At 41.2% G+C, this 20,370-nt stretch overlaps 1 protein-coding gene across 2 annotated transcripts; it reads left to right on the top strand.

Moving 5' to 3' along the window:
- The first annotated feature begins 295 nt into the window (after positions 1 to 295).
- On the top strand, positions 296 to 17,598 carry CMPK1 (cytidine/uridine monophosphate kinase 1). Of its 2 annotated transcripts, none has more exons than XM_081195353.1 (6): positions 296 to 675; positions 9,828 to 9,974; positions 11,456 to 11,608; positions 12,472 to 12,548; positions 12,633 to 12,729; positions 14,223 to 17,598. In XM_081195353.1, the coding sequence occupies exons 1-6, from the start codon at positions 481 to 483 to the stop codon at positions 14,262 to 14,264; spliced, it is 711 nt and encodes a 236-aa protein (XP_081051479.1). In that variant the 5' UTR covers positions 296 to 480; the 3' UTR covers positions 14,265 to 17,598. The 2 variants fall into 2 exon arrangements, with proteins under 2 accessions (XP_081051479.1, XP_081051480.1); XM_081195354.1 differs by lacking the exon at positions 296 to 675 and adding an exon at positions 703 to 940.
- Positions 17,599 to 20,370: the final 2,772 nt, after the last annotated feature.

Consider the following 20,370-nt stretch of genomic DNA (forward strand, 5'->3'; position numbering starts at 1 on the left):
TCCTTTCGGGCGCGTATCGCATGCATAAATCCATATATACTTCCAAACGAGAATAGGTATTTTTAGATGTCCATCTCTCTGTGTGTATATGTATATGTGTGCGTGTGCGCGCGTACACACATACGCGTTTCTTTGTTTTTTTTTTAGTTGTTCCTGAAAGTGTCCCCTCCTCATCCACGTAGGATCCCTCCTAGACTAGGCGACCCGACCCCCGTCTAAAACAGCCTCTGCTCCGGAGCCCTTCACGGGACGCCGCGCGGGCACAGGCGCGTAGCCCCGCCCTATCCCCTGGCCCCGCCCTCCTTGCCCGCCATGTCGCCCCTCCCCCAACAGCAGCAGCGAGAGTGACCGGGCGGGAACCCGGAAGCGCTTTCCCTTCCCGGTGACACCTCAGCAGCCACCTCAGCCGGAGGAGTGAGGTGGCGTCGGGACAGTTAGCGAGCCCACCATCCCTGCCGGCGCGGCGCTTCCCCCCGGCGTATGTTCTGTCGTTGCCTCTTGGCTTCCGCGGCTCGTGTCGGTCCCTCGGCTCCTCGGCTGGGCGCGGCGGCGGCGTCCTTGGCTTCTTCTTCCGCCCCTTCCCCTCGCTTGCTGCTCCTCATGAAGCCGGTGGTCGTGTTCGTTCTCGGCGGGCCTGGCGCCGGAAAGGGGACCCAGTGCGCCCGCGTTGTGGAGGTAAGGGACGGAAAGGGCACCACGTCTCTTCTCCCTCTTTCTTCCCTCCGCGATAGAACTACCATGCCTAGCAAGCAGCGCGCCCGTAGAAGCGCCCTAGTCCCTGTCAACCGGCGCCCAGAGGATGATGGGGGTTGTAGTTGTGACCGACTTGGCTTGTGGCCCTCGAGATTCTCAAATGGTTTGGACCCGACTTGATACCGGTGGGATCAAATATGCTACGAGTCTGGTGTTGAGGCTCGGAGCTAGAAATAGCAGTTGCACGGTAAGCAGGGCAACGGATCTTATAAGATACACCTGATAATAAAAGAATATTTTCTTTTCAACAGAAAAAAATAGATAAGCAAAAGCTGTAGACGTGTCAGGGATGCTTCAGGGGAAGGTATTCTACAGTCAGGCACAAAAAAGGACCGATTCTCAGTAACTAAGCAGGTGCTTATGGAAGGCGGTGGTGGTTATATTGCGGGCTAGAAAAAGCTTGGGTTCAATGCTCATCTAAACCTCTGGCGTGATTGTTTCTGTTAGTAACTTATGAAGATCTTATGTTTGGAGGGTAAAGGGGGGGAAGCAATCTTGTGCACCTTTGCATTCATTCTTTAACTGGGGAATGGTTCGAGCTATTCAACTCTCATGGCTTCCAACTAATTGAAAGAATCTTCATAATGAATAAGCTGCTGGTCTTAAGATTCGTTGGGAGATGCTGTTGGGTTTAAACTGACTTCTGTTTGTAATATAAGTATGCCCCTAAGTTCTAGACACTCGCATCAAAACCATGTCCAACTTCAAGGCTCCAATTACACGTTGAGGCAAGTACACACAGCACTTCTGCCTTAGGAAGCTTGCTGGAAAGAACCAAGGAGTGGTCTATTTAAGCCTCTCTCTCTTGAGGCAGGCAGGGTTTCCTTTGCAGGATTGGAGACCACAAACATAACTTGTTAAAAATAGGGGGTGGTATGAGTCACAAATTTTCTGGCACAATTCATGCTGAAATCAAAAGTTGGCAACACAATTAAGTCATAAATGGTATAAATGCATGTTGAGTTATGTGTTCTAATACCTTATTCCACTCTGAATGTAATCTTTTCTGTGTAATCTGTGGTGATGATGACAGCATACATTGCAGCTCAGTGCTTAATCCTTCAGTTTAGCTTTCACCTTAATCAATTGAAACAAAAAATAATGGATTTTGGCACCTTCTGTTTTGGAGACCTCTGCCATTGTATTTTTGAACTTTGCACAAGTACAGTGGTATCTCGGTTTACAAACGATTCGGTTTACGAACTCCACAAAACCAGAAGTAGTGCCCTGGTTTGTGAACTTTACCTCGGTCTAAGAACGGAATCCGAACAGTGGAAGGGCACTGGTGGCGGAGGCCTCATTAGGGAAAGCACGCCTTGGTTTAAGAACGGTTTCGGTTTAAGAGTGGACTTCCGGAACGGATTGTAAACCGAATTGCCACTGTATGCGGAATGTAGCCAAGTTTATGTTGCCAACCCCCATGTGAGCACTATGAGTTTGACTAGTTTCTCAGTACCATTGCAGTACTACCATTTGTAATCTTACACCACATACAGTGAGCAAAGGAAGGAATAAGGCATAGGTCACATGTCATAATGATTCTTAGTAATGACTCACAGCTTGGGTGTGGCTCCCAACTGTAAAACTGGTACTTTCATTGCGTCACTAAAATCCATTATTTGTATTGGCAAAATGCTGACCAGAAAAGATTTGTCTTACAAGGCAAGAAATGCAGTACACATTTTACCCCAGCCTTTTAAGATCCCCGTAACTGAGGATTTTGCCATCCAGTATATGAAGGAGAGAGCACAATTTTGCCCTTCTTGCAAAAGTGCCCTCAAGGGCAGCAATTTACTTGTCTGAATAGGTATGACCAGAAAAAACTTGGATGTATATAGGATAAAGTAAAGCAGGCACCACCAAACTGCGGCCCTCCAGATGTTTTGGCCTACAACTCCCATGATCCCTAGCTAACAGGACCAGTGGTCAGGGATGATGGGAATTGTAGTCCAAAACATCTGGAGGGCCGAAGGTTGGTGATGCCTGAAGTAAAGGGATGCACTTTGGAATACAATCTGTTCCCTGCTTTGGATGATATCACTATTTTGAAATAAGTGAAGCAAGGACAAGACATTCCATATACAACTATGTCATATCTTTCATTTCAGTCCTAGCTGCATTTACAGCCCTATCGTAAATGTTGCACAAAATGTGATTACGTATATATGTTCAGTTTCTGTTAATTGGTTCTCGTGGGAAACTTGCAGATTCTAGCTTCACCAATTAACTCAAGCTGGTGTCAATTTACTCTTGGCAGAAAGCCCAGGTCTGCTTGACCTAGAAACTACTCACTCTGATTGGTTAACGAGCAGCACTCAACTCTGTTATTTGGGAATGCTAGCACAGTTTGGTGTGAGGTGTGTTAGGAGTTAGAAGTGCTGTGTATGGTTTTGAGAGAGAAAGGGAGGATTTATTTTGCTTTTATTTGTATGCAGAAACTCTGCTGGTTTTATTTTTCCCTTTTTAATAAATCCTGTAAATAGTTATTCTGAGTCTAGCTGACTAGTCATTACTGCCGCAACTAGCTTCTTCGCTGTGCAGGAAAACTCTGCTACGTTTGGGCTAAAGCCAATAGGGCTATGCCTGACACTTCAAAGTTCCATGAGGTTATGGGCATTGTACTGCCAGCCTGAGTTGCGGTGGTGTCAGCATCAACGGCGTTGGTTCCAGTAGTTCCAGAAGTTGTTGTTCCTGGCTGGTTCCTGACCGTGGTGAGCTGGTGACGCAGCGGACACAAGGACAACAGCTGCAGCGTGCGAGTGCTGGGTGCTGTGGTTCCTGTTTTCTCTCTCGGTGGTCGTGAGTAGCTGGTTCCGGGTTCCAGGGACATCGCTCTCAAGATGGCCTCACAACCAGTTCAGATGGCTTTTGAGCGTCTGAATGACTCCAATTACTTGCTGTGGTCGGAACGCATGCAGGCAGTGCTGCAGAGGGATCGTCTCTGGCAAGTGGTGAGTAAGTTTCCTACGAAGCCTGATGATGAAGACCTCGATAAAGACCAAAGAGCAAGGGCCACAATTGTCTTGGGGCTGGAAGATTCCCAGTTGCCGTATGTGAGGGGAATCAAGACAGCTAGAGGTGTGTGGCAAGCACTTAAAGAACTCCATGTGCGTGAGACAGCGGTTTCCAAGCTGTTCATTCGCAAGGCATTGTACAAGGCAATGTTACAGCCTGGGGTTACAATGCAGGAACACCTACACAGTTTACAGTTAAAGTTTTCTGCGCTACAGGAAAGAGACTGTGCGCTAGACCAGCAGGAGAAGGTGGCTATTTTGAGTTCTCTCCCGGAAAGCTGGGATAATTTAGTTTTGTCTCTAGAAGGCATACCGGAGCGTGATCTATCAGTCAGTTACGTTACTGGGCGTTTGATTGAAGAATGGCAGAAGAGGCAAGAAAGGTCGTTGGCTGCAGAGACTTCTACTGGCGGGCGGTTTGGAAGGAGTTCTCATGCCGTGCCAGAGGTGAAGCAAAAGCAGCGTACTGGTGAGGAGTCAGCGTTTGCTGTTAGGCGTTGTTTCCGATGTGGGTCTTCAGCGCATCTAAAACGACAATGTCCGGAGTTGGTCAAGTCTCAGTTGCCGGTGCAGGAGCAGAGACGAGATCAGCAGCAGCAGCAGCAGAAAAAGAAATTCTTCAAACAAAAACAGTCGGCTCAGCTGGTGACCGGCGAGGTCAAGATTGCTGATGAGAAACAAGCGGTCTGGGTGGTCGATTCGGGAGCGTCTCGCCACATCGTAAATTCAGATGAATTGTTTGTTTCCAAGAACTCAGCACAGCGCAGCCAGGTGGCTCTAGCAGACGGAAGTACTTCCGAAGTGATTTCGGGGGGTGCAGTTTTTGTTCCTTGTCTTCGTGAATGTCTGCAAAATGTACTTTGTGTGCCGTCATTAAGGAGCAATCTGATGTCTGTAGATTGTTTGCTAAAAGCTGGGTTTAAAGTGTATTTTGAAGGAGACAGTTGCATTATTAAGAAGGCTGGTGAGATTTTAGGCACTGCTAAGTCAGAGGGAGGCTTGTTTTGGCTTAAAGCAGGATCTCAAGTTGCAGCAGTAGTCAGTAAATCTCAGCCTGCAGTGAATAACAAAGCTATACATGACAACTGTGTGCACTTATTGCATAGGAAAATGGGGCATGCTTGCTGGAAAAGTGTACTAAAAATGTCTGAATTGGCTGATGGGGGTAATTTAAAGAGTTGTAACAAGTACCTTGATTGTAATGTCTGTAAAAAGGTTAAAACCCACAGAGTCTCTTACCCCAGAAGTGACAGAGTTAGTGAGTCACCGCTACAGCTGGTTCACATGGACGTAATTGGTCCATTTGCTGTAAGCAGGGGTGGATCGCGCTTTTCACTAACAATTGTGGATGACGCCACGCGTTATTCTTGGGTTTTTCCCATGAAAAATAAGGGTGACGTGTTCACTAAGTTTAAAGGCTGGGTGGCATCTGTGGAAAGATTTCTGTCCATTAAACTCAAAAGGATTCAGACGGACAGAGGTGGCGAATTTATGTCAAATGCCTTTAAAGATTGGTTACAAAAGCGTGGCATTGGGCATAGAAAAACGAACGTTTTTTCCCCAGAGGAGAATGGCGTTGCAGAGCGAAAAAACAGATCTTTACAAGATATGATGTTTGCCATGCTTGATGATGCTGATTTGCCCATGTCTTATTGGGGGGAGAGCATGCTCACCGCGTGTTATCTCCAAAACAGGCTCTTCCATCAAACAATAGGTACAACCCCGTACTTTAAATTGTTTCAGAAAAAACCTAAAATTGACCATTTGCATGTGTTTGGATCAAAAGCCTGGGTATTAATTCCGAAACAAATGAGGAAGAAGGGAGATCCTAAGACCAAACAGCTAGTGTTTGTGGGTTACCAGGAGTTGGGAAAAGGTTTCCGCTTTGCTGAAGGGACGAATGGCATTGTGATCTCCAGGAATGCCAGTTTTTGTGAACATAGTGGCTGGGAGAGACTACATGCCAATACTGAGGTTTGGTTTGAACCTTCCCAGGAGCTTCATGACTCTGAAGGTAAACATAGAGAATCAGAGTCTGAGGGGGAGGAAAGTTCAGATAAGAGCTCTCAAGAAAGTGGAGTTAGCCAAAGACCAGTTGCTAAGCAACAAAAGAGAGGTCGTAGTTCTGAGGAGGAAAGTGGGTCAGAAGAAAAATTTTCTCCCAGAAGATCTAAAAGACAAAACAAAGGAGTGCCTCCAGTGCGTTTTTCCCCAGATACTGCAAATGTGTTTAGTGTAAGTGCAGAACCCAAGAGTTTTCAGGAGGTGTTAAAGTTACCAAAAGAGGAGGCAGAGCGCTGGAAACAGGCAATGGAGGAAGAGATGTCCTCTCTGAATGAGCACAAGGTTTTTACACCAGTGGCAGCGCCTGAGGGGGCAAAGATTGTAGGCTGCAGGTGGGTGTACAAAAGACTTAGGCCCGGTTAGGACATATCTAGGGTTGGAAGTGTGCTGGGCCCAAGATGGCAGCTGCCTAATTAGTCAGCAGAACAAAGTTAAACAACTACTGACTACGTACAGGATGCAGGATTGCAAAGGGGCAGCGGTGCCTATGGATCCAGGTTTCATAAAAACACTTCACATAGATGAGAGTCCTGAATTTGAACATCCTGATGTATATCACTCTGTAATTGGAAGTTTATTGTATATAGCACAGTGGTCCAGACCTGATATTAGCTATAGGCATATTAAGTAGATTGGTCTCAAAACCCACACTAAATGCCTGGAAAGGGGTAAAACAAGTTCTGAGGTACCTCAAACAGACAATTGGCTATATGTTACAATTAAATTCTTCAGAGGATGAAATGTTGAGTTGCTACTGTGATAGTGACTGGGGAAATTTGCCGGATAGAAAATCTGTCACAGGACTAGTCATAAGGGTCGGTGGAGCTTTAATCAGCTGGCGGTCACGCAAGCAAGACGTTGTAAGTGTGTCATCAACGGAATCAGAGTATGCCGCATTGAGTGAATTGTGCAACGAGGTGATTTATTTCAAGCATTTGTTAACAGATTTAAATGTGAATTGTGGAGAACCAGTACAAGTTTACATTGATAATCAAGCTTGTATAACATTAAGTAAAACAGAGGGTTTCAAATCGCGTTCAAAACATATCTCTGTAAAATACCAAAATGTGCGTTGCTGTGTACAAGACAATGTAATCACCTGTACTTATGTATCAAGTGAAGAAAATGTAGCAGATGTGTTAACTAAACCATTGGCAAAGATAAAGAACAAGCGAATGTGCAAGGGTTTAGGTTTGCTGGAAAAATGATCTCCTACATAGGTGTATTTGGTGTTAATTGTTCAGCAGAATCTGTGAGGGGGTGTTCAGTTTCTGTTAATTGGTTCTCGTGGGAAACTTGCAGATTCTAGCTTCACCAATTAACTCAAGCTGGTGTCAATTTACTCTTGGCAGAAAGCCCAGGTCTGCTTGACCTAGAAACTACTCACTCTGATTGGTTAACGAGCAGCACTCAACTCTGTTATTTGGGAATGCTAGCACAGTTTGGTGTGAGGTGTGTTAGGAGTTAGAAGTGCTGTGTATGGTTTTGAGAGAGAAAGGGAGGATTTATTTTGCTTTTATTTGTATGCAGAAACTCTGCTGGTTTTATTTTTCCCTTTTTAATAAATCCTGTAAATAGTTATTCTGAGTCTAGCTGACTAGTCATTACTGCCGCAACTAGCTTCTTCGCTGTGCAGGAAAACTCTGCTACGTTTGGGCTAAAGCCAATAGGGCTATGCCTGACACTTCAAAGTTCCATGAATATATAGGATTGTTACCTTACTTACCCAAGTACATCATACAGTCATCACATTACAATTATCTGGGTGGTTGTAAAAATTGAGGTTCACAGTTGCACTCTCTCCAAATATAGGGAATTCTGGAAGTTGAGTAAATGGCTCTATATAGGCAGTAGGGCACATTGATTTGAGTGCAGTGCTTTCAAGAAAGTATACATAAAATTGCATCTTAAGATTTTCTTTAAAAAAGTTTAATGTATAGTACAAAGCAGTTAAGTCAGAATATGCTAACTGAGTTGTGGGTTAGATTTACAGATACATAAATGGGTGCCAAATAGGGATTTATTTCTGCCCGTTCTCTTCTATAGAAAATGTTTTTAAAACCATAATCCTCAACTGCAGACAGAAATACTGCATGCCGGTGTGAGGGTTTTCAGGGTAAAACTTCTTATGAAAAGTTTTGATTTAGGTTATAGCTTCTGTAGGTAATATTTGGAATAAAGGACTTAATATTTATATACAGCATTAGTTTAAAATACATAGTAAGGCTATGGAGCACACCACTAGGATAGTTTGAGAGATATCAGTATGCAAAATTTTGCCTTGATGTTTTACAAAGTAACATACATTTCACCGGGATTTAGGTGAATGTGTACAGTATTCCTAACGTCGTCTTCTAGCATAACTTTATTTTAGTCTTCTGTTGGTGGAACAGGAATACAATGAAATTGTTCCTGCTTTGGCATCTGTTGGGTTGGTGTAACATCTACATATTGTGCTAGCCAAATTAGCATTCTAAATTCAGAGCAGTAAACAGTAATTATATAAACAAGCAGAAACTTATGGTGCAATTACACACCCACACACCCTGCTCTTTAGCCAGGTAGCTTACAGAGCAGTAAAAGCAAGGCAAGGTAGACTCCTGCCCTCAGGCTTGCAATGTAAAAGATGCATCAGAAAAAGAAAATGGAGAGGAAGGAAGGAAGGAAGGAAGGAGGAAATAAGCAAGCTTGGATAACAATTCTAAGTTACAAGTTCCTATACAGTGGTGCCTTGCAAGACGAAATTAATTCATTCCGCGAGTTTTTTCATCTAGCGAATTTTTCGTCTTGCGAAGCATGGTGTCGGGAAAGTTTTGGAAAAGCTTCAAAAATCACCAAAGTCTTCAAAAACCTCAAAAAAGGCTACCACACCGCGTTCTATGAGTTGCTCCTCGAAGTCAAGTCGCAACTGTATTAACGGTGTTAAGAAAAAGGAAACAAACTTGCAAGACGTTTTCGTCTTGCGAAGCAAGCCCATAGGGAAATTCGTCTTGCGAAGCAGCTCAAAAAACGCAAAACCCTTTCGTCTAGCGAGTTTTTCGTCTTGCGAGGCATTCGTCTTGCGGGGCACCACTGTAATGATTAGTTAGGATGGAAGCAGTTCAGGAAGAGGAGAAACCAAAATCTACTGCTCTCCGTTGCCTTGCATCCTTTCTCTTTTTCTGCTACAGCTTGATGGAATGATTCTGTTCAGGTGACAGTTGTATTTGATAACACTTGTAACAAAATGATAACCTTATTTTCAGTTAATTGTTCAGAAGTATCAATTGCTATTAACAGTTATGATTGTTGCATGCTACTTTCAAATTGAGAGGTACAGTGCTTCTGAATACTAGTCACTGGAGAGCAATGTTGGAGAGGTTTACAGGCCAATTGATGCGCGTCCAGTTGACACATGACCTTGCACATGTGCATCCCCACAACCTGAAAGTGGCTGGGAAAGGGAGTGGGGCAGGCTTAATGTGTGCTTCACCAACAGCAGGGGAGTCAGGAACACAACCCTTGTGCAAAACAGTTGTTGCCTATATTGTCCTTCCTACTGTACTTGTGGGTTGGCCACTGTGGGAAGCAGCATACTGGTCTAGATAGGTCCCTTGTCTGATCTGATGGGGCTGCCCTTATATTCCAGCTTTCCTTGGCACCTGGGTTGAAGTGTGAGTCATTTGTCCAAGTGAGCTTGCTATAAGGGAAATTCAGTGTATTTAAAAATCCTGTTGATTATGTGAAGGTGTTGAGGAAATGGAAGACATATTAACTAATAGGTTTCTGCAAAGTTCCATGGAGGAAATAACTCCAACAAATGTTAGAGTTCTTACAAAGTTACATATTAAACTTTGGTGAGGGAGCCTAAAGGAAAATGTTCTATGCATATGTGGATTGCATGTTGTCTTTTAGTGATGCATGTGGTGCATTTAAAAAGAAGAATACGTACCAATTTCATTTAAGAAGTTGCTTATACTTAATTAAAAGATACTTAAATGTATATTTTTCTTTTAGAAATACGGTTACACACACCTCTCAGCAGGTGACCTGCTTCGAGATGAGAGGAAGAGACCGGGCTCTCAGTATGGCGAGCTCATTGAAAGTTACATTAAAGATGGAAAAATTGTTCCTGTTGAGATAACCATCAGCTTGTTAAAGAGGGTAAGATTTTATCACTGTGCTGAGTATACAGTTTTCCATGGGGAGCTATAACAAAACAAAACAAAACAGTTTACAACAAAACTTTAATGTGGTTAGATAAAAATTTGCTTTCCCTTTGTTAGTAGCTAACAAAAACATGCAAGGCCGGGGGGGGGGGGAGCTTTTTCAGCCTGATTGCTGCATTCCCTTGTGGGTAGTCTTCAAGGGAGGGGCACATACTGTTTGTGGGCATGTCCAGAGGAAAAAATGTCCAGAGCAATTAACGTGACTTTTAACTTTGTTGGGTAAGGTACGTTTAGACATGTGAAAGTCAGAAGTTTCTAAGCACATCTCTCCATCCCAACAAGCAAGAGATGACAAGATGACATCATGGTTCAAGGACATTCCAGTCAGGCAAAAGAACTCTCAAGGGGTGTGTGGAGCGGAACTAATAATAAGAAGAGGCCCAAGTGCCAGGCAGAGAGGCCTGGAGGGCTACATTCAGGCTCCAGGCCTGAGATTTCCCACCTCTGTGCAAGACAGATAGATGAATTACTTTTGTACCTGTATGCTTTTCATAAAAAACAACGCTTTTTAGGGTTGCTAGAACCCTATGTGGAACAGAAACCAGTAGATATTTGGTCTTTATGAATGCACTGATCCATTGGGGCTTCCTTCTATATTATTGCACTTTATGTGTTGTCTACGTGCAAGACAAACATTTGCTATTGTGATAAGAATATATAGAAGAGTATTGTTTATGTGAATGCACAGCCGGTTATGTCTTGTGTGTTTGTGAAGCCCAGAGATAGGCAAATAACTCATCTACGAAGGATGTTTTTTATTAATAAATTCTGTACTCCGTTGCTGCAAGTAATTGGACTACATGGGCTGTATATATTTAGGATTCATTTGGCTAGAGCATGATGCTGATAATGTCAAGGTTGCAGGTTCGATCCCTGTAAGGGACAGCTGCATTTACCTGTATTGCAGGGGTATTGCAGAGTCCCAATTCTGTGATTGGATCCAGAGTTGCCATTCTGTGAATGGAAGTGGCTGAGATCCTGCAAGGACTCCCTTTGGAGAAAAGAAAGGGAGAAGCAATTCTCTTTCATCCCTCTTGTAGCTCTCACTGCCATCTCCTATTCTGATCTATGAAATTCTCCGCCTTTCAGAACATCTTCTCTCCAAGCTGCAGAGTGAACAAGGAATGAGTGAAAACTGTCTCTCCCCTGTTTCCTTCTGTGTGAATGTCCCATCTATTTTATTTTTGTGGTAGACATTTGTTCATTTAAATGCTTTTCCAGCTGTACCATAAGTATATTGGTATTAAGATAGTATGGAATTAACTTTAAGGTTGCAAAAAATGTATTTGGTACACCTGTAACAGTTCACATGAAAAGCACATGTGTATTTGTAGTACAGGGGGATTATTACTTAGATGTCACAATACCGTGCTTGTAGAAAATCATGTTTAATATAAGCTCTCTGTTACCTATCAGGCTATGGATGAAACTATGGAAGCCAATGCACAGAAGAATAAATTCTTAATTGATGGATTTCCCAGAAATGAAGACAATCTTCAGGGCTGGAATAAAACCATGGATGGAAAAGCAGATGTATTGTTTGTTCTCTTTTTTGATTGTGACAATGAGGTAATCACAATATCAAGACACTTGCAACTTTCCTCTGTGCTGTATGAAGAGAGACAATGAAAAATGTTCCATTGTTCCATTTCTCTTTTCCCTTCTATACATTTTGATACTAATTATAGTATGTTTAATTGGTTCCTTCCCACAATAAGCCTAGATAATTTTGTGGCAAAATTGTCTTGCAATTACAATTAACTGACATGGTGGAAATAAGTTCTATTGAACTGTCCCATAGCAGAAAGAAGTATTGGTTACCAGAGCACAATTAGAATTGTAGAAAGTGGGAGATACCTTTTTTTCTTTTGCTTCCAGCAGTGAATAAGTCTTTGCGAGCACTGATATTCTACAGTATTCAGGCAAAATTAATTCTTATACCAACCACCTCTTTCCCCCAGTTCTGTCATCTTGAAAAATCACTTTGTCCTTTGCATTAGATAGGGTATTCTCTTTAGGAAATAAAAGACTGCATACATTCTTGAATGCTGTACATAAACGATAGTTCAGTATATGTGTTGAATTTTGCCTGGTACAATGAATTTCAGTGGATAATTAGACTTCAAGGGCTTTTACCACAATATGCTAGGTCCGTTTTGGAGATGCCTTTCTGTTCTACTGATTGTGAAATGTTAGATTTCACGTGGCTGGAATAAGGTCTAAGTTCTTATTTCACTTAAAAGTTTCCCAAAGTGGTGTTATTGATATACAGCATAAGTAATGAAACGTAAGCTGAATATATTCATGCAAAATGTTTAATACATAGTTTTAGTCTTGTACCTTAAAAAAGCAAAGTATTTTGTTTACTTCTTGTGGCTTCATGTTTTGATAGTGGCTTCATGTTTCAATAACCCTTTTATTTTTGTTTGAAGGTATGTATTAACCGTTGCCTTGAAAGAGGAAAGAGCAGTGGCAGAAGTGATGACAACAGAGAAAGTCTGGAAAAGAGGTACCGTGTCCATGTATAATTTCTGTGTTAGACTTCCTCATGCTTTTCAGTTTCATGACTTTGCTGTATCTTTCTTTCCCTTAGAATCCATACGTATCTAGAGTCTACCAAGCCCATAATAGACCTCTATGAGAAAATGGGCAAAGTTAGGAAAGTAGATGCCTCTAAATCTGTTGATGAGGTAAGTTGTGAAGAGGGAAGGTTTGGTTTTGAATTTCTTTACATGACCTATTAACCACACACAAGCGCCAGGATTTTCTTGGGGCTCAAATATCCCAACTCTTCATTGCATTTTAAATTATCTTCTTTCTCTTACGTGGGAAAGATACCAGGTAAATCTGTGGCCAGCGTTAAAACAGAAATGTCTTAACAGTTAAGCAGTTTACACCTATTTTCAGATCATCAATTCAAAACAGCTACCCAGATCCCAGTCACAAGCATGGCTGCACATAAGATTGAAGGTGTGCAGGGGGTTTCTTCAGGGCACCATGCGTACAGGAATAGGGCATGGACCCAAGTGCTGTGTACTTCATCCTACAATTGGCATGCCCTTATTGTCTAAGACAGGATGGCACAATGGTTGATGTGGTTGGCACAGTGAGACAGAGCTGCAGCAATAGCATTAGCATTGCTTCTACTTACCATGAGGGGGAGCAATGGGGTGGCACTGAGATTGGAATTTTGAGAGCACATTGACATGAGCGCTGGATTCTCTGCCAGTGTGTCCATGCAGTCCTGACCTCCCTTGCCACTTTGCCCTTCCTCTTCTTGGTAAGTGTTAGTGACTTGGCTGCAGAATTCTGAGCTTGCACTCCAGGGATCACACTATAAATTTGATTGCCAGGATTGGAAGCTCCTTGAGACCCTCCATTATAGTTTCTGATTTTTGTACTGCAGATGACATTCAAATGTTCAAATCAGTGCAACCAAAAATTATTATCAAGGGGACAATTTATATAGTGAAGACAGGCAGTTGAAATACAACTATGGCCTTCTGTCAGGAGAACAGACATCATTAGTTTCATTCTATCCCCTGAAATCCTCTATGCACCCCCAAAATCTGCAAAAGATTGGGGACCCTTGATCAGATAAATAGGAGGGGGCAGAAGTCCCATTGTGCGAGTGTAAGTTTTCTTGTGCAACACTGAATATCGTCCACAGGCCTCGCATCAACTTCAATGACAGATATATCAGTTAGAAAATACTGATTTCACTGTCAATCCTGTCTCTTCTGTGTTTCATTGACTACCTGATTTCCAAGCTGCCTCCATCACTGCTCTAAAATGTTTACGTCTGTTATCACCTCTAATTGCCTTAGGCTGGGTGCTACCCCAACCTGGCTGTGCATGGTGGTAGATTGTAACTTGAATAGGCCTGTTGAACATAGTGATTATAAGAAACTCACAGTTCCATCCCTGCTTTACTTTTAAGGCTCTGAACACTTTGTGTTAGTGTTTGTCCCACCTTTTTATACTATGAATGTGTTTTTAGCTTTTACTCTCTTTTAATTTTATGTTTTAATGTGTAGTGTGTGCTTTTTTGATACATCACTTGAGTTTATTTTTCATTTTTAAAAAGCAGCTAATAAGTGCAATAAATAATTGTTTGCAGTATTCATGAAACATTCTTGTTGGTATAATGTAGAAAAATTATGCAATGTCTTTTCTTTTGCAGGTTTTTGGCAAAGTTGTGAAGATCTTTGATAAAGAAGGCTAGTTCTCTACTTGAACACTGTTTTCAAACTTGATTGAATCTTGCTTTAAGAGCTGCTACTATAGTTCATTTTATAATGGTGATAAAATATGCCTTTTTAAACACTTTTGTGTTGAAAACAGTTTAAAAATGGTTAATTCAAAAACCTGGTTTAAAATATGAGTTAGAATTAGATGTGGCTTGTCATTAAGATAGATACAGTCAAAAAGATTTGCAACTGGTAAAGAACCCTAATTGCAGAACAAAAATAGTAATTAAATGCTAATCCTAGCTATTTTCAGAAAGCATCTGGTGAGCCCCTTAATTTTTCTCTTCTTACTGCCCAAAGCCATGTTATTTTTTAGAATCCCGCATACTGAAATTGTAAATATAAGTAAGAGGGCCTGCTGAATTTCTTTTCGGTTTCTTTTTCTTTTAGTTTTGGACCAAATATGGGGAAATCGTATGTGTTTTTTTAAAAATAATAATGATATTTGCTGTTTTAAATGACAGACAATTGCTGTAAGCAAAAGTTTTAAACAGAGTATCCCCTTTGTATTGAATAGTTCTTGTTTATTTGGTTGCTAATAAAGCAATGACCCTCATGAGGCACCCCACTATTAACCACACTACTTGGAAGTTGTCCCGTTGCTTTCACATTTTGGTGCTCCCTGTATCCCACACATGCTTTTCCAAAGATAATGAGGAGCAACAGTATCTGGAAATTGCATACTTTATAGTTTATAATCGGTGGGTTGGATTCAATCTACGTTGCACTTAGGTCCCACTGAAATCAATTTGAAAAGTTTAGTCATGATTAATTTTAATCCCATTGATTTTAATGGGAGAATGCAATCAGCAGAGCAATCCTTAACAGCTCCTGCAGGATCCATCCTGATAATCCCATTTTGCGAGTTTTGCACTGTCTATCCCCCTGAGCACAGCAAAAGCCTCCATCACAGCAAAACCAGGCAAATACATACCATCTCAGAGGGTTAGGACTGCAGCCTAACTTAAGTTGGGTCAAGCCTAGTGCATTTAGGACTGAGGATTCAGATTATATAGGTGCTGCACACATTTAGGTGTCTGTGTATTTGCAAGTAATATGGGCATTTTGTATTTGCAGTACCCACAAGGGTTAAGAAATCAGATATTTGAAAGCAGCTATTACGGTAACGTTCACTTGCCACACAACTCTAGCTGCATGATAAAATTAATCTAGAAGCTTTGTAACAAAATTATTTATTCAGTGATTTGAAGTGTATGTTTTGAGATAGGTTGGAGGGGAAATTCTTATGATTATATTTTCCGCTAAAATTGTATAACTTGAACATTTCGACTCAGTTATACGTTTGAAATGGTTTGACCATCATAAAAGCATACTAGATCTGTATCATTTAAATTTAATGTGTTGCTGGTGGCAGAAATGAGTTTTTAATAACTTGATTAATTTGGATAACAAAAACATACTGAAATGCTTGCACAACTGTTCTAATTGCACATTTCTTTAATTTAAAAATGGCATAAAAATATGGGGCTGGTTACTTAAATCTGTGGGGTTATTATTCTTTTTTCTTTTCTTAAAATGTCCATTGAATAGGATCTGAGAAATGTGATGATGCATACTTATTACTACACTCATTAAGGTTTCTTGTGGTGGTTGCTTCATAAGCTACCATTTTAACTATGTTTACAACTATTATTTTTCCTATTTTTGTCTCTCTCTCACAGAATAGCTTTTAGTGATATATTTTGTCTTTTAATTAAAATATAATTAAGGAACTGCAATTGACTTTGGCCAGCTGAACATTTGTGCTTTGACTTCACCTGTGTTCTCAAGAAGTAGGAAGCCTAAGTGAAAATGTGCGGTATTAGGATGAGATTTTTGCATTAAAATACACCATGTTATTGAGATTAGTTGCAAAAACTTTGAAAGGTGCAGCTATTTTGTGGGGGGAATCATGGCCAACTTTTCTCAGAGCATGTACAAACCAACACATAGTCTTATTCTAGAGAATTGGCTTTTCAGTTACTTTCCCACAGGGAAACCTTGATTGTCTGCAAAGAGAGCCCTGTATATCTGCCATAGAATCTGCTTGTTGCACAGGATTCTGGGGAGTATTTTGGTGTGCACTCACAAAGGACTTTAGGAAGGTCTGTTGCAGCCCAGCTGTTACTCCTTGCAGACTGAGTACTCCATGCAGGACACACATTCCAGGAAACCCTCTCCTGATCCATTGTTACCAGTTTTGTTTAGTTTTTCTGAGGATCCCTTAATAAGCATCTATGGAACTCTTGGTTCCTTATGACCATAGTTTGAACCACTGTTATAAATTAACATACTGCTCCTACTTGTAATAACAATCACTAAAGCTGATTAAAATCATCATCAATTCCCCCCTTCCCCCACAAAAATCATTCTATATACATCTTTGAAAATTGGAAAATCTACTCTTCTCCCTTTCTGCTGTGAAGGACAATCTCTGCGATTTGCTTATGCCTTAGTAGACATGCTTAAGGCCTAAAATAGTGAATTTGGGAGCTGGGATCCTTCTTGTTGGTAGGTAGCTAGCTAGCTGGTGAGCATTTCCTGGAAGTGGGGATGAACCTGGTGTTTATAAGCATGCTGTGTTCTTGGACTTGTCTCTCCCAAAAAGGAAAGGTAATCTATTTGTAGTGATTGTCTGCTACAGCAGGAAGACAAAAAGGGATTCAGTGGAACTAAATTCAGGCCTGAGTCAAAGGAAGCTTGAAGATGGATGGGTACACAAAGGACTTCTTCAACTGCTCAGATAGGAAACCTGTATAACCATAGTTTGTGTGCAGAATGCTTCACATGCTTTGATTGTGGCATTTACTGCACTTCAATGTGCTGGGGGTAATGGATCTATGTATGTTGATCCTGTCTGTATGCTATCAAATAAGCCAACATAGTATCAAATGACCTGAAGTGTTACCAACAAAACCTTTTAGAAAGTCCTTCCGTAAAGTTAGTCATTAGATAAGAATCCTCATTGTAGTGATATTGCGGTGTTTGAATTTTACGAATATTAATCGAAGTGAGTATGTTTTCTTGCTATGTATTCTGCTATCTGTTTGAAAACTGAAACAACTGTATTTTTTATTTTTTTAAAAAATATGCTACCAATATTGAATTTGGGGTTTAATTGTGTCGTTTAAACAATTGGGATTGATTCCTTTTGTCACTCTTACAGATGCCATGAATGCAGTGTTTTTCTCTCCAACCCCCCTCCCAGCGCCATTTTCTGCAACCAGAAAAAACTGTATAATTCCATGGAGCAGCAAATTGTAAAAAAACTTCTAAAATGTACACAAATAAAATTTTGTTCTCAAATAACCTACTGGTGAATCATTGCCATTATGTGTCTGCAAAACATAGCGGCTCTACTTTAAAATACACCACTGTTTTTTGTAGGAACACATGTGGGGGAAGTAGGGCAGAGCTGTCTGAAAATCCAAACACCATCCTAGTGATATTTGTACTTGACTACAGATGGGAGGGGGGAGTGTTTGACTTGTAGCTATGCATTTTGGAAGAAAGCCCTGCTAAATGACAAGACTCAGAACGTGGCCGTACTCATCTTCATTACTCCAGATTGCCACAAGGAGGAGTGCTTGTTTTGTATAGAATGGCTCGAGCTCGCAGGTGAGAGGTTTAGGCTCTGTACATTACTGCTAAACAAAAGTTTGTTTTAAGTGTTCATCATCACAAAGTAATGATGTGGTTCAAAGCGGGTGAATTTCCTGAGCCAAGAACAATTTTTTATGGTTTTACGGACTTTTCAAGCTGCCTGTGGAATCTGCGAGAAGTCTCTAGATAAGAAATGCAAGATCAGTAAGAAGAATCAAGTGCTTCACTGTAAGCTCTAAAGACTGCCATCCTACAGAGCCTCCAAATCACAACTTGGGAGGTTTGGTGTACTACGTGGCAGCAAGCAAGAGCAAATGCAATGGGCCAGGTACAAGTACTTCCTCCAAACCCTCCAGAACAGCAGAGAGGAGGTGTTGTTTTGTCTGGGAAGTTGAAATGCTTGTGCATGCAGAATGATCAAATCAGAACAATATTGAATTTCTCCCCGTCTTATTAGCAGTCATCAACCAGAGTGATGAATCAATAAGAGATCTTGTGTTGCATGTCTTATGAGACTGAGCTTCAAATGAAGATCCCTTGCTTGAGTCTTGCCACTGCCATGAACTTACCATCTTTTTAAAAGCCAATATGTCTCTGAGCCTCAGACCCTCTCTGCAATACACAGCTAATAATAGTGACCTACCTTACAAGGTTGTTGCAAAAAGTACAGTAAGGCGATTTTGTTATTGTTATTGCTATTGTTATTAAAAGTTGTATACTACCCTTTATCCAAAGATCTCAGGGCAGTTCACAGCATAAAAATACAATATAAAACAGCAAAAACAAAAACAAACCAATAGATGATCCTCATGATCCATTCCAGCTCTTCAATTCTATGATTTTGTAATAACCCTCCTCTCCCACAAGCACATTTAAAAGGATATAGGATGTGAAATGCTTTGAATGCCTATGTTTTGATGGTGTGACAGCACTGCAGGGCCAACCTCCTGTCACAGGGACCACTATAGTTTATCTGTTTCAGGCAGGACAGTAGTAGTGATGTGTTGGGGCTGCACAGACGCACCAGCAGGAATCCCAGGTTGGCTCTGCCATTACATCTGTGCAGCCCTGTTGCTGTAAACTGTAGCAACTTGGGGCTTGTAAACCGCCTGGAGCTCACTTGGTTGCCTTTTGGGCTTGGGAGTGCCCTGCCTTTCCTAGAGATTGAAACTGGAACCTTTTGCAGGCAAGGCATGTGATCAATCAGTGAACTATAGCCCTTTCCTTTTCCCAACTATTTGCTCCCATTGAGAAAACTTCAACCCACCCATTCGGGGCCATTAGCCACTACAGTAATCTGCTTAGGCAAAGGAAATTTGGTCAGTCACTAACAATATTAGTTTTGATGAATCTGGAGAGTCTTTTCTTTTGTAATGCTTATGAGACATTAGGATGGGAAGCTTGAAGAAGGATGCTTTGAACTTGAAATGTCAGTGTTACTGTAAAGACAGTATCATTTTAAAAAAAATTCCTTCCTGAAGCACCTTAAAGACCAACTAAGTTAGTTCTTGGTATAAGCTTTCGTGTGCATGCACACGAAAGCTTATACCAAGAACTAACTTAGTTGGTCTTTAAGGTGCTACAGGAAGGAATTTTTTTATTTTGACTATGGCAGACCAACACGGCTACCTATCTGTAACTAGTATCATTTTTGTTGTTGCTGTGATTTCCTTTTTGTGTCTGGAGAAAGACATTGTGCCCAGGATGGGGGAAGGGGAAGAACTTTGCGAAATAGTGCTTTACTTTGCACGAAAATGAAAGATTTGATTATTACAGTTTGGATGACATGCTTGTTAAAAGTTAATTAAAAAGGCTCTCTTAATTAAAGTGATAAGGCACAGGTGACCTTAATAAAATGTCTCTTCAATATTAAGGTAAAATTACTCATTTTAGGGATGAATGTGACCTTCTCTCCCAGAGATCATTCACGGTAATACTTAATATTTGTGAGTTTCAGACCTTTGATTTCTACAGTGCTGAAGTGGGTTACTGGTTACCAGATCCTTGTTTGCATGGAAGTTTGAAACACAAAGGAACTATTAATAAGGGCAGTTACTGAATTGTTATTTTTCTGTTGACAATTGCTCATTAATGAAGGATTTTGTTATTGACCTTATTCATTAGAGAAACTTATCTTCTTTTTGCTCTTAAATATATGAATCATGATAATGGCAATCTCTCTCAACTGGGTCAGTTATTCAACAACACACCTGTGCACCTTTTGCTACAGACCGTTCCCCTTATACTGCCTTGAGTGAGTGCTACTGAGGAATAAAATGATGAGTAATCTTAGAACAGGAATTTGTGACCAGAGATAACACTGGACCTTCTCTTTGCTGACATGTGGACTTTTAAAGCTCTCCTGGTCCCTGAAGAATTCAAGGAAACTCAAAATTTGAGCCCTATTTTGTGCCATTTTGATTAGCCTGTTAAAGGTGTCAGCATCGCCCTTGAGCCAGTGCCACCAACTGGACTCAA

The sequence above is a fragment of the Podarcis bocagei genome, assembly GCF_964188305.1.
Source record: "Podarcis bocagei genome assembly, chromosome: 5".
In the NCBI taxonomy this organism is placed as follows: domain Eukaryota; kingdom Metazoa; phylum Chordata; class Lepidosauria; order Squamata; family Lacertidae; genus Podarcis; species Podarcis bocagei.

What these genes read in the sequence shown, in the direction of transcription:
- CMPK1 (XM_081195353.1), top strand. Translation starts at nt 481, where the DNA reads ATGTTCTGTCGTTGCCTCTTGGCTTCCGCGGCTCGTGTCGGTCCCTCG. An exon ending in AGTGCGCCCGCGTTGTGGAG is followed by an intron (nt 676 to 9,827) that starts GTAAGGGACGGA and finishes TTTTTCTTTTAG; the next exon opens with AAATACGGTTACACACACCT. An exon ending in CCATCAGCTTGTTAAAGAGG is followed by an intron (nt 9,975 to 11,455) that starts GTAAGATTTTAT and finishes GTTACCTATCAG; the next exon opens with GCTATGGATGAAACTATGGA.